Source organism: Trichomycterus rosablanca, chromosome 16 (assembly GCF_030014385.1).
Source record: "Trichomycterus rosablanca isolate fTriRos1 chromosome 16, fTriRos1.hap1, whole genome shotgun sequence".
Taxonomy (NCBI): Eukaryota; Metazoa; Chordata; class Actinopteri; order Siluriformes; family Trichomycteridae; genus Trichomycterus; species Trichomycterus rosablanca.
This window is the reverse complement of record NC_086003.1, coordinates 18267851-18283636: the sequence shown is the minus strand read 5'-3', so window position 1 is coordinate 18283636 and position 15786 is coordinate 18267851. Positions and strand designations below refer to the sequence as shown.

General features: G+C 41.3%; 1 protein-coding gene across 1 annotated transcript in view; it reads right to left on the bottom strand.

The window, feature by feature from the left end:
- pof1b (POF1B actin binding protein) overlaps positions 1-12921 on the bottom strand; it is a 46982-nt gene extending 34061 nt beyond the window's left edge. The window contains exons 1-2 of the mRNA XM_063011271.1: positions 12424-12921; positions 7469-7540 (exon numbers count right to left, since the gene is read on the bottom strand). Of these exons, the coding sequence (XP_062867341.1) occupies positions 7469-7540; positions 12424-12840 (489 nt within the window). The 5' untranslated portion in view covers positions 12841-12921. The remainder of the gene's footprint in view (positions 1-7468; positions 7541-12423) is intronic.
- Positions 12922-15786: the final 2865 nt, after the last annotated feature.

Below are 15786 nucleotides of genomic sequence, written 5' to 3'. Positions count from 1 at the left end.
TTGTTTGAGTTTATCGCTCACTCTAAAGAAACCAAACTGGTTAATTACCACTGCTGTTTGAAAACAATGACTTACTAATACTACATGTGTTTTTATCACCTGTGGCATCCTATTGTGTTTGGTGAGTAATATTTAATTATATTCAGCACGCTACATTTGCATACACTACATCTTCAATCTCAACACGTCTAAGAAAAACATAGCCTGCTGAAGTAGACAGATGTATGCATGTACAGTGTATCACAAAAGTGAGTACACCCCTCACATTTCTGCAAATATTTCATTATATCTTTTCATGGGACAACACTATAGACATGAAACTTGGATATAACTTAGAGTAGTCAGTGTACAACTTGTATAGCAGTGTAGATTTACTGTCTTCTGAAAATAACTCAACACACAGCCATTAATGTCTAAATGGCTGGCAACATAAGTGAGTACACCCCACAGTGAACATGTCCAAATTGTGCCCAAATGTGTCAATATTTTGTGTGACCACCATTATTATCCAGCACTGCCTTAACCCTCCTGGGCATGGAATTCACCAGAGCTGCACAGGTTGCTACTGGAATCCTCTTCCACTCCTCCATGATGACATCACAGAGCTGGTGGATGTTAGACACCTTGAACTCCTCCACCTTCCACTTGAGGATGCGCCACAGGTGCTCAATTGGGTTTAGTCCATAACCTTTACCTTCAGCTTCCTCAGCAAGGCAGTTGTCATCTTGGAGGTTGTGTTTGGGGTCGTTATCCTGTTGGAAAACTGCCATGAGGCCCAGTTTTCGAAGGGAGGGGATCATGCTCTGTTTCAGAATGTCACAGTACATGTTGGAATTCATGCTTCCCTCAATGAACTGCAGCTCCCCAGTGCCAGCACCACTCATGCAGCCCAAGACCATGATGCTACCACCACCATGCTTGACTGTAGGCAAGATACAGTTGTCTTGGTACTTCTCACCAGGGCGCCGCCACACATGCTGGACACCATCTGAGCCAAACAAGTTTATCTTGGTCTCGTCAGACCACAGGGCATTCCAGTAATCCATGTTCTTGGACTGCTTGTCTTCAGCAAACTGTTTGCGGGCTTTCTTGTGCGTCAGCTTCCTTCTGGGATGACGACAATGCAGACCGAGTTGATGCAGTGTGCGGCGTATGGTCTGAGCACTGACAGGCTGACCTCCCACGTCTTCAACCTCTGCAGCAATGCTGGCAGCACTCATGTGTCTATTTTTTAAAGCCAACCTCTGGATATGATGCCGAACACGTGGACTCAACTTCTTTGGTCGACCCTGGCGAAGCCTGTTCCGAGTGGAACCTGTCCTGGAAAACCGCTGTATGACCTTGGCCACCATGCTGTAGCTCAGTTTCAGGGTGTTAGCAATCTTCTTATAGCCCATGCCATCTTTGTGGAGAGCAACAATTCTATTTCTCACATCCTCAGAGAGTTCTTTGCCATGAGGTGCCATGTTGAATATCCAGTGGCCAGTATGAGAGAATTGTACCCAAAACACCAAATTTAACAGCCCTGCTCCCCATTTACACCTGGGACCTTGACACATGACACCAGGGAGGGACAACGACACATTTGGGCACAATTTGGACATGTTCACTGTGGGGTGTACTCACTTATGTTGCAAGCTATTTAGACATAAATGGCTGTGTGTTGAGTTATTTTCAGAAGACAGTAAATCTACACTGCTATACAAGCTGTACACTGACTACTCTAAGTTATATCCAAGTTTCATGTCTATAGTGTTGTCCCATGAAAAGATATAATGAAATATTTGCAGAAATGTTAGGGGTGTACTCACTTTTGTGATACACTGTATGCAAAGCCCCAAAAGTCCAAACCCTGTCTGTACAGCATACTGTCGGTCACTGTAAGGCTCTAATTATGCACTTATAAACAGAATTTAGTTGTAGGGTGCAATTATGTCGCTCCTATTATCTAAAAGCGCATGGTTTCTTGATGACAGGACAAACCCTAAACAGCAGCACTCCATTCTTCTGTTGCTTTTTTTAGTGTCTGGTGTTTTATACCACTGACTAATTTAATTTAAAAAAAAACATGTATGGACAAAATAACTGAAATCCAGTTTATTAACATAAAAGAGGCAATAAAAAGTAGCAACCCATTGCCTAAAGAACATCTTTCATCCTTTTTGGAATGTGCTCATACAAGTCCTGAGTTGTTTGTGGTGGGACATTGGAGCATTCTTCAAAGAGACAATCTTCAGTACAGCTGTCTGAGCTTTAGAACTTCCCATAAAGCTTCAGTGATGTGTAAATCTGGTAACTATAAGAGAGGCTTGACCACATCCTGGTGTTCATCAAAGCACTCTTGAATAACTGTCACATGTATGAGAGCATTATTTTGGAATATGAAATCTTCATTAGGAAAAAGTGTTAGCACCATAGGGTGCACCTGATCCTGTAATCCCCCCCATTAAATGAACGACCTAATCAATCAATGATCTGAATAGTTGGCAGCAGACAGTGATGAGGGCATTTTTTGGCTTCCTCCAAATCCATTCGGGTGTAGAAAACAAGTTTGTGAGTGTCGCAAAGCAATATGGTCTCTGAGCTTTTAGGTTCGATACCTCCCCTCCAGACTGTCTGTAAATAGTACACATTCTTTCAATGTGAAACTATTTACAGACCCACATGTTCCCATGTGTGTTGGTTTTCTTTGGTAACTCTGTTTTCCTCCCAAAGATAAAGACTAAAGGATAAATCGGCTACTTAAATTTGTAATCTGAGTAAGTGAGTGAGCCCTGCAATGGAAGAGTGTCCATGTCTTGTGCACAGTGTTAACAGATGACACCGGACCCACGCTGACCTGGATTAAGTGGTTGGTAATGAAGAAAGACAAATGACACCCAATGAGGATGGCGGTCCCTGCTGAGTCTGGTTCCTCTCAAGGTTTTTTTGCTGTATTTTTAAGGGAGTTTTTCTTTGCCACTGTCACCCTTGGTTTGCTTAACAGGGGTTTTTGGTCTGTCGGTCCTGGATGCTATAAGTTGCTTTGAGACAATGTCTATTGTAAAAAGCGCTATACAATAAAATAAAATAAATAAAATAAAATTGACTTGGGCCACTCAGGTGGCGCAGCGGTAAAAAGAAACGCGCTGCAACCAGGGCTGGATTCTGAGAAGCGTGGTATCGAATCCAGCCTTGCTTTACCGGTTCGAAGCTGAGTGGCTATATGAGCAACGATTGGCCGGTTGCTCATGTGGGGGGTGGGACAAAGAACTGGATGTGGGTCTCTCTCTGTCAGAATGCGATTGCGTTCTCTGCCGGCTGATTGGAGGCGCTTACACAGAGATGGGAGAGGGTGCCCTTAGGGTGTGTCTCTCCGCATGCAACGCTAGGTGGCGCCAAAACTCGTCAATGTGTGGGTGGCAAAGATGCATCTGGCTGCTGCTCGTGTTTCGGAGGGGATACGGGTTAGCTTCAATCACCTCCGTCAGGGCAGGGTTCGGCATAGACAGAGAGGAAGCACGATGCTAATTGAACAATTGGATGCGCTAAAAAGGGGAGGAAAAGGGGTAAAAAATTATAAAAAAATAAAATAAAATAAAATAAAATTGACTTGGGCCACTCAGGTGGCACAGCGGTAAAATACACTAGCACACCAGAACTGGGATTTCAAATACATCGTATTGCCATTCGGCTGGGCTGGCCAGCTACATGAACACTGACTGGCTGTTGTTCAGGGTGGGATGAGCCAGACCAGGGTTCCTCATAACTGCTAGCTGATTGATGGCACCTGCGCAGGGTTGGGGAATAATGCCGATCAGAGTGTGGCTCTCCGTGCACAAGGCTGATCCGCATATGAACTACTCGTGCAGGTGAAAAGAGGCAATCAGTACTGCGCACGTGTCGGAGGGGGCGTGTGTCAGTTGCGAAGCTCCTCAGTCACAAGTGGAGGGTTGTATCGGTAGAGGTGAAGCGTAACGCAATCAGAGTAATTGGATACGACTAGATTATGGGAGAAAATTAGGGACACTATCAATAACCTGATGTTAAAATTTCCCAAATGAATTCACTCATTGTCAGATCTCATTTAAAGCTGTTAATTTGCCACCAATAGAACAGAACTGAACTGTGCTGCTGTGTTTGTAAGTGCAACATAGTCACTGCAAAGTCATGCTGTCCAACAGTGCATATTAATTACCAATCCTGGCCAGTTACGTCCATCTGGGTTTGTGTGTATGTAAGTGGGTAGTGAGGACCTTCTGAACAAGCACTGAGCTTCTCAATGACATTGTATACGACACTGCCATTTACAAAGAGTCACAGGACTGTTCTTACTTAGAGATAACTAGGCTCTACCTGTTTAGATTTATAGCTGCCGTGAAACCAGGTTGCCTTGGTTAGTGCGTGACAATCATAACTACATTATAGGAAAATAAAAAAGGTTTTTAGGAATTCAACTGGTCGGGCAGCTCAAAAGAGCACTGATTTATAGAGGACGCAATTGCATCTTTGGAATCTACTTAAACTGCTCTGCTATTGAACCTGCATACAAAAAAATGTGAGGAATTACTGCCATCCATTCAAAATCAAACCAAGTTACACCTGTCGTCCCACAGTCACCCAGTACACTGTGTGATGATTATTGATCTAAGAAACATTCTTCGTCCAAAATACAGTGGTTGAAATGTGTGAAACTGTACAGCCAAATTACGAACACACACAGCAAAGTTGGTGGAGTTCTGCCCGAGGACTATAAGCATCTATAAGATTATCTATCAGCAAGCATAAAGCAGGCATGTCTTCGTCTGAGAAAAAGCTAAGCATGTCTGTGCCTGGCTCTGCTGAGTTCAGGAACTGAGAGACTAATAATTAGGCACTAAAATCAGAAGCACTCCCTGAGCGTTTGCATTTTTGCCTGCCCGGGCTAATAAGTCATTAAATGACTAAGATTCCCAGGGGAACTGGCTCCAAAATGGTAAATGCATTTTAAATCATTTAATGCATGAACATAAAATCAAACTGCACTAATGGTTGCCTTGTTTGTCCAAGCATGTACCAATAACTTTTAGTTGATAGTACATGTGATGATGATTCCTTTCGACATAGCCAATCATTTGACTGTGTATTTGATTAAACAAATGCACACATTTTTATACTAGCACTCAGAAAATCAACAATACCTGCTAACAGCACTATATTAACAAAACTTCACTATGCAACCAAAGGTATGTGGGAACCCCTCCTAGTTTGGGTGTGTCCGTCACTCCTGTTGCAAAAACAATTCAACTATATAAATTACAATTTATGCTTCAAACTTTGGTGCCCGGTGTACAAAGCTGATTCCATAAAGATATGATTTGATAAGTTTGGTTTGGAGAAACCAGAAGCAGCGGCCTGCTTCCAGCCCCTGGGTTTAATTAAAATGTTGATTGCAAGTCATACTGCACATTTATGCTAATAATTTTATTATTCATTTATGATTTTAACATCATGTTTTACACACTTTGGTTACATTCATGACAGAAATGGTAGTTAATGATTACACAAGATTCATCAGTTCATCAAGTTTAATGTCAAACAGTCATGGACAATTTTGTATCTCCAGTTCACCTCACTTGCATGTCTTTGGACTGTGGGAGGAAACCGGAGCTCCCAGAGGAAACCCATGAAGACACGGGGAGAACATGCAAACTCAGAGAGGACCCAGACCGCCCCTCCTGGGGATCGAACCCAGGATCTTTCTGTTGTGAGGCAAGTGCTAGCCACTGAGCCACCGTGTCTCCCGCTCATAATTTTACAATAAGATGTCCAGCCAGCTAGTAGTCATGTGTACACATACTTTTGACCATATTGTAAATATTAACAGTGTAAATATTAAAAAATACAAACATCAATAGACTTAATTCACTGTAAGGTAAAAAGTATCAAGATGCCACTCTATCGCAGGGCTTTGGTCGTCTTTATCTCGACACAGCCAAACGTGTCTGTGTAGACACTTGACTAGGCTGATAGCACTGACAGATTCAAACTGTAATAGACCGCTGTACCAATGGAGTGCATATCAAAGTATATCCAGTGGATTGTACGATCTACGATCTTTATTGGTGTTATGAGTTACCAGCACCACCAGCAGGGGCATTGGAAGGTATGAGCTATTTGGTACAATAAAATAAGATCTATAGTGTTTGTTAGCTTAACACAGCTAGCAGCTGGGTTATTTAATTGACAATCTACATTGTTTTTCTTGTTTGTTTTTTTATTTATTTATGCATTTTCTCCCAATTTAGCATAGCCAATTTGTCTTCCGCTGCTGGGGGGATCCCTGATTGCAGTCGAAGTGGGTATATCGCTGCTCACGACCCCTCCGACCCGCGCACAGCCCTTAGCGGAACCCTTTTTCACCTATGCACTCTGCACAGGTGCCTCTCTATCTGCCAATAAGGGTCCTTACACAGCGTTTTAAAGACCCCACCCGCATATTCCAGTCGTCCCGCCCTAGTAGAATCTCGTCTGCTGCAGGCACTGCCAATTATGCCCGCTAGATGGCGCCCAGCCGACCGGTGGCAACGCTGAGTTTCGAACCGAGGAGTTCAGAATCTCAGCGCTGGTGTGCTAGCGGAATATCCCGCTGCACCATCTGGGCGCCTGACAATCTACATTGTTATGTTTAGTGACAACTTTCTTTTGTACACTGAGGGTGAGATCAAAGAGAAACTAAAAAAAAAACTCATCAGATGACATTCAAATATTTTTACTTGCTGTCAGTTAGATTGATTTGTGGTACTGCCAACGCATCAAAAAAAAATTTTGTGTTGGTGCCTTATTATACATCAAAACAGTGCAGTGGTAGCTCAGTGGTTAAAGTACTGGACTCTAGTAATCAGAAGATTGCTGGTTTAAGCCCCACTGCCACCAAGGTACCACTGTTAGGCCCATGAGCAAGGCCCTTAACCCTCAACTGTTCAAATTGTGTTTAGTCGTAATTGTAAGTCAATTTGGATAAAAGCGGCAGCTAAATGCCGTAAATGTTAATATAACCAATTCAATGCTTCCATTATCTTAATACTGTAAAGATTCAAATCTTTTAATGTGACATTACAGTACATGCACCAGATGTCACCCAGCTTGAGGCGATTTACTTTAAAATGTCTACAATTCTTTTCAACTGAGGTTAAAGGTTTGAACGGTTGCATTTTTATTACTAGACGTTTCTCCAACAAGCTCATGTGGGAACAAACTCGTTCATTCCTTCGTTCTGACACACCCTCAACACCGCCCTAAGCCATAGCACACAAACCCGTAAACACCACTGGCACATTTACACACAAACTTCACTTCAGGTTCACCCAGTCATCATGACAAGATCGTGCCATTCAACTGCACAGAAATGTCTAAAAAATATATAACCGCTGCACCTTCGGCCAAATATTTTCATAAACACTTGCAAGGAATGTTCAAAGAGTTTTGTGACTTTGTTAGAGGCTCTTACCTCCAGGGGTTCGGGGCTCTTGATTGGGCTCGGCGGCGCGCTGAACTCTGTTGAGATTTTGCCGTTGCTGATCTAAACACAAAAGAAAGAAATGAGAACAGCTTGTGTTACGCAGCATGTATAAAAGGGCTTTTATTTTAAATATTGGAGTTTAATGTCAGTCCTGAAGGGTCAGAGTCCATCACAGTTTGACAGCCTATCAGACCTGATTCAGTAAGTAAATCAGGTGTGTAAATGAGCTTTACTTTGGTATAAATCATCCATGTTATCATTGTGATAGCAAATGAGAGAGTGTATGAACTTCATCTACAAGATCAGAAAGCCAGCCAGTTTAAAGATAGTCTGCAAAATGATGAACATTTATCATACATTCTGGTGTTTGCCACACTTTTTGTAATAATAAAACATAACAATTATATTCCTTCAATTATGTTGCAGCAGTTTGTAGAGATTCTACTAAAACACTAATCAACGGTTCATCAATTCCCAACGTCTTCGTCTTTTAGCCTGTGATCCTGAAGACCAAAGTTGGCCATCTTTAGGGACATCTCATTAGTTTAAATGCCTTTCAAGGAGTCAGAGAACTGAAGGTTCAGATGCCTTTAGAGCCAGGATACACTGTCTGCCCAAACCCCTTACATCTCGAGCGATGACAGGACCAAATCGTGCTTTAGGTCTATTACCATGTCATGTAACAATTTGTTTCAGGTCATTCTAATCCTAACTTGCCTATTTCGAATGATGTTAGTGACATGCAAGACAACCGGTCACGTCATTAATAAGTGACATCACTTTTGCTTAAAGCTTTAGTAAGCGAGGACGTCTCATTTCACAAATATGTTCAGCTTTGAGTCCTGTTTTCTTGTTTCCTTTCTTGTTTCCTAAAAAGGAGGAGTTAGGAATAAAGAAAAGCAGCCTGACTAATTTTCATATAAGAGAAATGAGGAAGCATGGCAGAGAACAGTGACTCTAATAGCACACATGTTGTTTACATGTGTTAGTGATACGTGCAGGCATAAAATCATTATGGCCAGATGACTGATTGGGACTGATTGCTATGAAACAGCAATGGCTGCTTACAGGCAGTCATACTAAATACCCACTGACAGTGGCCTGAGGAGGGACAAGCCATGAACTGCCAACACATTGTTGGGTGGAAGGAATTTTTGATGCCAGATAATTGCAGATATTTAATACTGGTGATCAGGTGAATGTGTCAAAACATAAAACACACTGAACCCTTTGGTGCAAGAGGCTACTCAATGATATTTGCAACTGTTCATTTTTCTCTGAGTGACTGAACACACTATTAGAACTTAACCTTGCATACAGCAACTCAGATTATTAAGATTATTTAGATTATAGATTATTTAGATTATTAAATTAAAAAATATATTTGTAAAATTTTAGCTATTAAACTAATAACAATACATGCATATGTTACACAGATTTCATTCCTAGATTATTGCCACTCACAGATCCAATAATGCATTTTGAATTTGTTTTAATAAGGATCAGTACACTGGCTTTTATTATTACCAGGGTAATCCCTTCTCATTGATTCAAACCCTAAATTTAGACCTATATGGTACCCTGGCATTTTTTTAAGTGGAACATTGAAACGTACACTATATGGACACATACACTGGGACATTTCTTCTCATTTTTTAATTCATGTGTTTCAACCACAACAGTTGCTAGCAGGTTATATGGTTTCGGCTTTGCAGCAAGAATTTAGGTAAGGCCTTTTATTGTTCCAGCATGACTGTAACCCTGTGTACAAAGCAAGCTCCTTGGACATGTAATAAAGACATGAAGAAAAGCTTGATTTTAATAAACTCCAGTAACCTGCACAGAGCCCTGATCTCAATCCCCACTAAACAGCTTTGGAATGAACTGGAACATCAATTGAGGCATTTTGACCAACATTTACACAGTATCATGTATTGACCGATCACCACACTTGGGTCCGGTAGTGTGTTTTGATCCTCTTTTCTTTTTTAGGTCCCGAAAATATCTCTAATTTATTTATTTATTACACTCCTTTTTGTGTGCACTGTTTACATTGTGTTGTTTGCACTTGTGTTCTGTTTTGCACCCTGGTCCTGGAGGAACATTGCTTCGTTTCAATATGTACTTGTATAGAGCTGAAATGACAATAAAGCCTCTTGAACTTGAAAACCATAGACACACACACATTCCAATCATACATGCAACCACACACCCACAGAGACAGCTGTCATGAGAAAAGCCAATCAATTAGTTTTCACAAAAACAAGCTTAGTAATTCAAAAAGAAATGTCAGAATTGTTGGTTGGGAACTTAAAATTATTCTAGCGATTAAGAGCTTAAATCCAGCTGCTTAGTTGTCGGACGTGTGCATTAGCAGTAAAAAATAAAAATATTGAGACCTCACATCCCATGTCTATGCCTATACTGCATGATAGCACTAACTGTCCTGAAAACCTTGCTATAGCTTACTAAACCACATAATATTTTTAAAAATCCTCACCAAATGGGTAAAAGGAGTGCAGAAATGTTCATAAAAATGTAAGGTTTCGCTTAGTATCTCAACAAAAATGTGTGAAACTGTCAAATAACAAAGGCAGCATTATCACCACCTGTAAATCTATTGGCCTTCGGGGTTTGTAGGCCCGTCGGTTTAAACTGTACTGAGTAAATGTAGCGTTATGGTGGGGTGTGGGTGGGGGAAGAACATCTGCTTCTGCTAAGACTGTCATTACTTTTCACCGTAACAATATAAAAACCAAAAAGAAATAGCAAACTTATGACTATTTGAAAAATCTCCAACCTGTCCATTGGTTTTTTGGTATGGATTTGGTTTACAATAGGCCTACAGTCCACCTATTTTGATCATTTTTGGTTCATTCTGAAATATGCTGTGTTAATTGGCCATTGAAGAAACCATCTGAACCATCTGTGCAGTCAACCATCACATAGCAATGGATAAATATCGTGTCACTACGCCCTCATTGGTTTGTGATGGTTGGCTGCTGTGTATATATATATGCCTGGCCAAAAAAAGGTCACCACGTTATGTGCCCAAAGAATGAGGTCAGCTGACTACCTGAATATAGTGAACGACCAGGTTATTCCATCAATGGATTTTCTCTTCCCTGATGGCACGGGTATATTCCAAGATGACAATGCCAGGATTCATCGGGCTCAAATTGTGAAAGAGTGGTTCAGGGAGCATCATTTTCACACATGGATTGGCCACCACAGAGTCCAGACCTGAACCCCATTGAGAGTCTTTGGGATGTGCTGGAGAAGACTTTGCGCAGTGGTCCAAATCTCCCATCATCAATACAAGATCTTGGGGGGAAATTAATACAACTCTGGACAGAAATAAATGTTGTGACATCGCAGAAGCTTGTGCAAACGATGCCACAGCAAATGCGTGCCATAATCAAAGCTAAAGGCGGTCCAACCAAATATTAGTGTGTGTGACCTTTTTTTTGGCCAGGACAATGGACAACAGGACAACAGGACAATGACCCCAAACACACCTCCAGGCTGTGTAAGGGCTATTTGACCAAGAAGGAGAGTGATGGAGTGCTGCGGCAGATGACTTGGCCTCCACAGTCACCGGACCTGAACCCAATCGAGATGGTTTGGGGTGAGCTGGACCGCAGAGTGAAGGCAAAGGGGCCAACAAGTGCTAAACACCTCTGGGAACTGCTTCAAGACTGTTGGAAAACCATTTCAGGTGACTACCTCTTGAAGCTCATTGAGAGAATGCCAAGAGTGTGCAAAGCAGTAATCAGAGCAAAGGGTGGCTATTTTGAAGAAACTAGAATATAAAACATGTTTTCAGTTATTTCACCTTTTTTTGTTAAGTACATAACTCCACATGTGTTCATTCATAGTTTTGATGCCTTCAGTAAGAATCTACAATGTAAATACATTTCATAGAAAATACAGAAAACGCATTGAATGAGAAGGTGTGTCCAAACTTTTGGCCTGTACTGTATATAGTGAGGGAAATAAGTATTTGATCCCCTGCTGATTTTGTAAGTTTACCCCCTTACAAACACTTGAACAGTCTATAATTTTTATGGAAGGTTTATTTTAACAGAGAGGGACAGAATATCAACAAAAAATCCAGAAAAAAAACATTAAATAAAGGTTATAAATTAATTTGTATTTAATTAAGGGAAATAAGATCATTGACAAGCTCCTCCCGTGTAATTCTGGGCTGACCTCACCCTTCTCAGAATCATTCTTACCCCACCAGGTGAGATCTTGCATGGAGCTCCAGAGTGAGGGCGATTGACTGTGATCTTGTATTTCTTCCATTTTCGAATTATCGCACCAACAGTGGTCTCTTTCTCACCAAGCTTCTTGCTGATGGTCTTGTAGCCCATTCCAGCCTTGTGCAGGTCTACAATCTTGTCCCTGACATCCTTTGATAGCTCTTTGGTCTTGCCCATGGTGGTCGAGAGATTTGAACGGAAGAAACTGATTCTGTGACAGGAGTCTTTTATACAGGGACAGGACTAATTTGTGTGCCTCATGGGCACATAACCGGTCTGTGGGGGTCAGAATTCTTGCTGGTTGGTAGGGGATTCAATACTTATTTCCCTTAATTAAATACAAATTAATTTATAACTTTTATTTAATGTTTTTTTTCTGGATTTTTTGTTGATATTCTGTCTCTCTCTGTTAAAATAAACCTTCCATAAAAATTATAGACTGTTCAAGTCTTTGTAAGGGGGTAAACTTACAAAATCAGCAGGGGATCAAATACTTATTTCCCCCACTGTATATATACATATACATATACATATATATATATATATATATATATATATATAGAGAGAGAGAGAGAGAGAGAGAGAGAGAGAGAGAGAGAGAGAGACATCTGTGCAGCCAACTATCACACAGCGATGACGGTGTAGTGACTTGATTTTAAGCAAGAAATAAAAACTTACGACTTGTTGATGTTGGAACACCGCATCAGATTCGTCCACAGTAAGGCGCTGTACGTTCTGTACGTGCTGTACGTTCTGTAGGTTCTGTAGGTTGTGTACGCTGTGTACGCTCTGAACGTTTTGTACGTTCTGTGGGTTCTGCAGGTAAAGCGGTGTGAACATCTGTTGACCCTGATTGACCACCATGTAAGACTCGGCTTGACGCTGCATGGGCATCAGAACACGAACGTTCCCGTAAAGCCCGCTCCCGTCCACCGGTCCGTTAACGTACCGCACATGACCCATATTGACCGCGCGCAGGGTCGCGCCCCCGGCTACTTCAAACTGTCCGGCCGGTATCATTGTTCCCGAGTCCGGATCCGAAGAGACGCTCAGGGTGCGGTAAGTTGTGGTGCTGTGCGCTGTAGGAAGCGTCATTCTCAAACTAGGTTAAATCCACAAGAAATGTAACCAAGTTTTACTTATTATACAGTAATTACGATCAGAGAAGTGAGTTGACTCAGCGACTTCTGAACCGAAGGAGCAACAACTCGGAAGCTACAGAATTCCCCTCTGGAGTGGGAAGTTCTTGTGGGCGGGGTTACAACAAAGACTCGATACCTGATAGGAGGAAGGACCAACAGGTGGGGATGGGCGTACCGAATCACTTTAGAATCACTCTGATTTGATTCATGATTCGAACCTGCTGAGCAAGGCCCATATGTTATTTACTTATTTATTAGGGCAGCATGGTGGCTAAGTGAGTAGCACTGTCGCCTCACAGCAAGAAGGTCCTGGGTTCGATCCCCAGGTGGGGCGGTCCGGGTCCTTTCTGTGTGGAGTTTGCATCTTCTCCCCGTGTCTGCGTGGGTTTCCTGCGGGTGCTCCGGTTTCCTCCCACAGTCCAAAGACATGCAAGTGAAGTAAATTGGAGATACAAAATTGTCCATGACTGTGTTCGATATAATCTTGTGAACTGTTGAATCTTGTGTAATGAGTAACTACCGTTCCTGTCATGAATGTAACCAAATTGTAAAACATGACGTTAAAATCCTAACAAACAAACAAACTTATTTATTAGGATTTTAACGTCATGTTTTACACTTTGGTTACATTCATGACAGAAACGGTACTCATTACACATTTACATTTTTACATTTTCGGCATTTAGCAGACGCTTTTTATCCAAGGAGACTTTCAATTATGACTGAACACAATTTTTTGAGCAATCGAGAGTTAAGGGCCTTGCTCAGGGGCCCAACAGTGGCAACCTGGCGGTGGTGGGGCTTGAACCGACAACCTTTTGATTACTAGTCCAGTACCTTAACCACTGAGCTATCACTGCCCTATCACACAAGATTTATCAGTTCACTAGTTTTTAATGTCAAACACTTGCACTTGCATGTCTTTGAATTGTGGAAAGAAACCGGAGGTCCCGGAGGAAACCCACGCAGACACAGGAAGAACATGCAAACTCCACACAGAAAGGACCCGGACCACTTCACCTAGGAATCGAAACCAGGACCTTCTTGCTGTAAGGCGACAGTGCTACCCACTGAGCCACCGTGCCGCCCCCACAAGGCCCTTAAGAAAACAAAATATGCATACATGACAATATGCTTCTTCTTCTCCCCCTCACCTAATGAGCTATTGTTTCCACTGCAGTACTTTAAATTATTGCAAATAACAAGTGATAGGAGCACCAAACTGAATAGTCCTACATACACTACATTTCCAATGGTATGCAAACGCTCTTCTAATTATTTAGCTTAAGTGTTTCAGCCACACCCTTGGCTAACAGGTGTTTAAAAACAATTATATAAATCAAATTATATGCCTTATACTTTGTGGCAATAGCTTGGGAAAGCACTTTCCAGTTCCAGCATGACTGCATCCCTGTGCAAAGTAAAAAGCATTCCCCAAGCTGATGACACAAATTTGAAAACAAACTGATTTTGTACACCAGTTAGCCATTGGTGTGGTAAAACAAGTACCTGTACTAATTGCTACTAAACATTGCCATTGCCACTAAACATCATTCTACCTGAGTGTGGGGTGATTGGAGTTTACTCTAAAATATTCCTGCCACCAATAACTGATAGTAACACCGACGAATCCTAACATTCAGGATCTATTTAATGCGCACTTATCACTTTAAACTATCTATAGATCATCCAGTTTGCACTGCCGTTATAATTGCACTAGTTTTACACAAAGACTTTGTCACTTTACTGTCTAGGTTGTTAATATTGGGACCTTTATTTTTTTCTAATTTTCATATTTTAGTACTATATTTTTCATACTTTTATGTGTCAGTGTAAATATACTTGCGCTTTAGTGTTTTTATTTTATTTTTTTATTTTTCATACAGTATATTCTAGGTTTATTGTTTTTAAATTAATGTTTAGTGTTGCACCACGGGTCTGAGAGTAACGCGATTTCAATCCTCTGTATGTCCTATACATATTGCAGTATTGACAATAAAGCAACTTTGACTTTGATTTGACTATTCCACTTAATACAGCTAGTAAGTGGAATATGTTCATTACTTATTCCACTTACAAGCTTACTAAAGCTAGTAAGTGGAATATGTTCCACTTACTACAGTGGAATATGTTCATTACTTTTACATTGTTATTATGAGGGGCATTTTGAGCACATCTAAATATTCAATGAATATTGTGATTATGTCCTTGTGTAAAACACAAGCGTTTCTGTATTCGTGTATGCATTTTCAATTGCATGCTTATTCTGAGGCCAATTAAAATGAATTACTTCTCATAATACAAGGTACCTCTATGCAGGGTTGCCAACCGTCCCGTAAAATTCGGAATCGTTCCTTATTTGGAAACTAAATGTCGCGTTCCATATTGAGCCGATACGGGACGCACTTTGTTCCGTATTTTTATCAATAGGAGAGAAATGCTGCAGATTAGACTGAGACAGGGTCATATGTATGAAACAAAAAGAAACTGCTGCTACCGTGGGAATTAGAAAGCGTTTGGTTATTATTTTAAGTAGTGTTCACTTTTAGTCTTAGTAACGCCGTGTGTGCGCAGGTTATATCAGCATAACAACCTGTTTATTACTCTGCTGTTTGAGTAGCACAGTGTGCAGAGCGCATATCTTTCCGCCCTAGGTTCGAATCCGGCTTAGGGCGAAACTAAAGTAACACAAACAGGGCCGGTGCTATGGGGGCGCTGGGTTGGGCATTGCCCCCCTCCAGATTTTCTCACTGCCCCCCTAAGCAGTCCAGAACCGGGGCAACATGTCAGTGTGAAGATGGATTATGTAAAAATGTTGTTTACACTATTAAGAAAAAATGTTACATGATGTTCTTTATGCATGTTGTTTTGCCTAAAATATGGTTCTGATTTATTATTA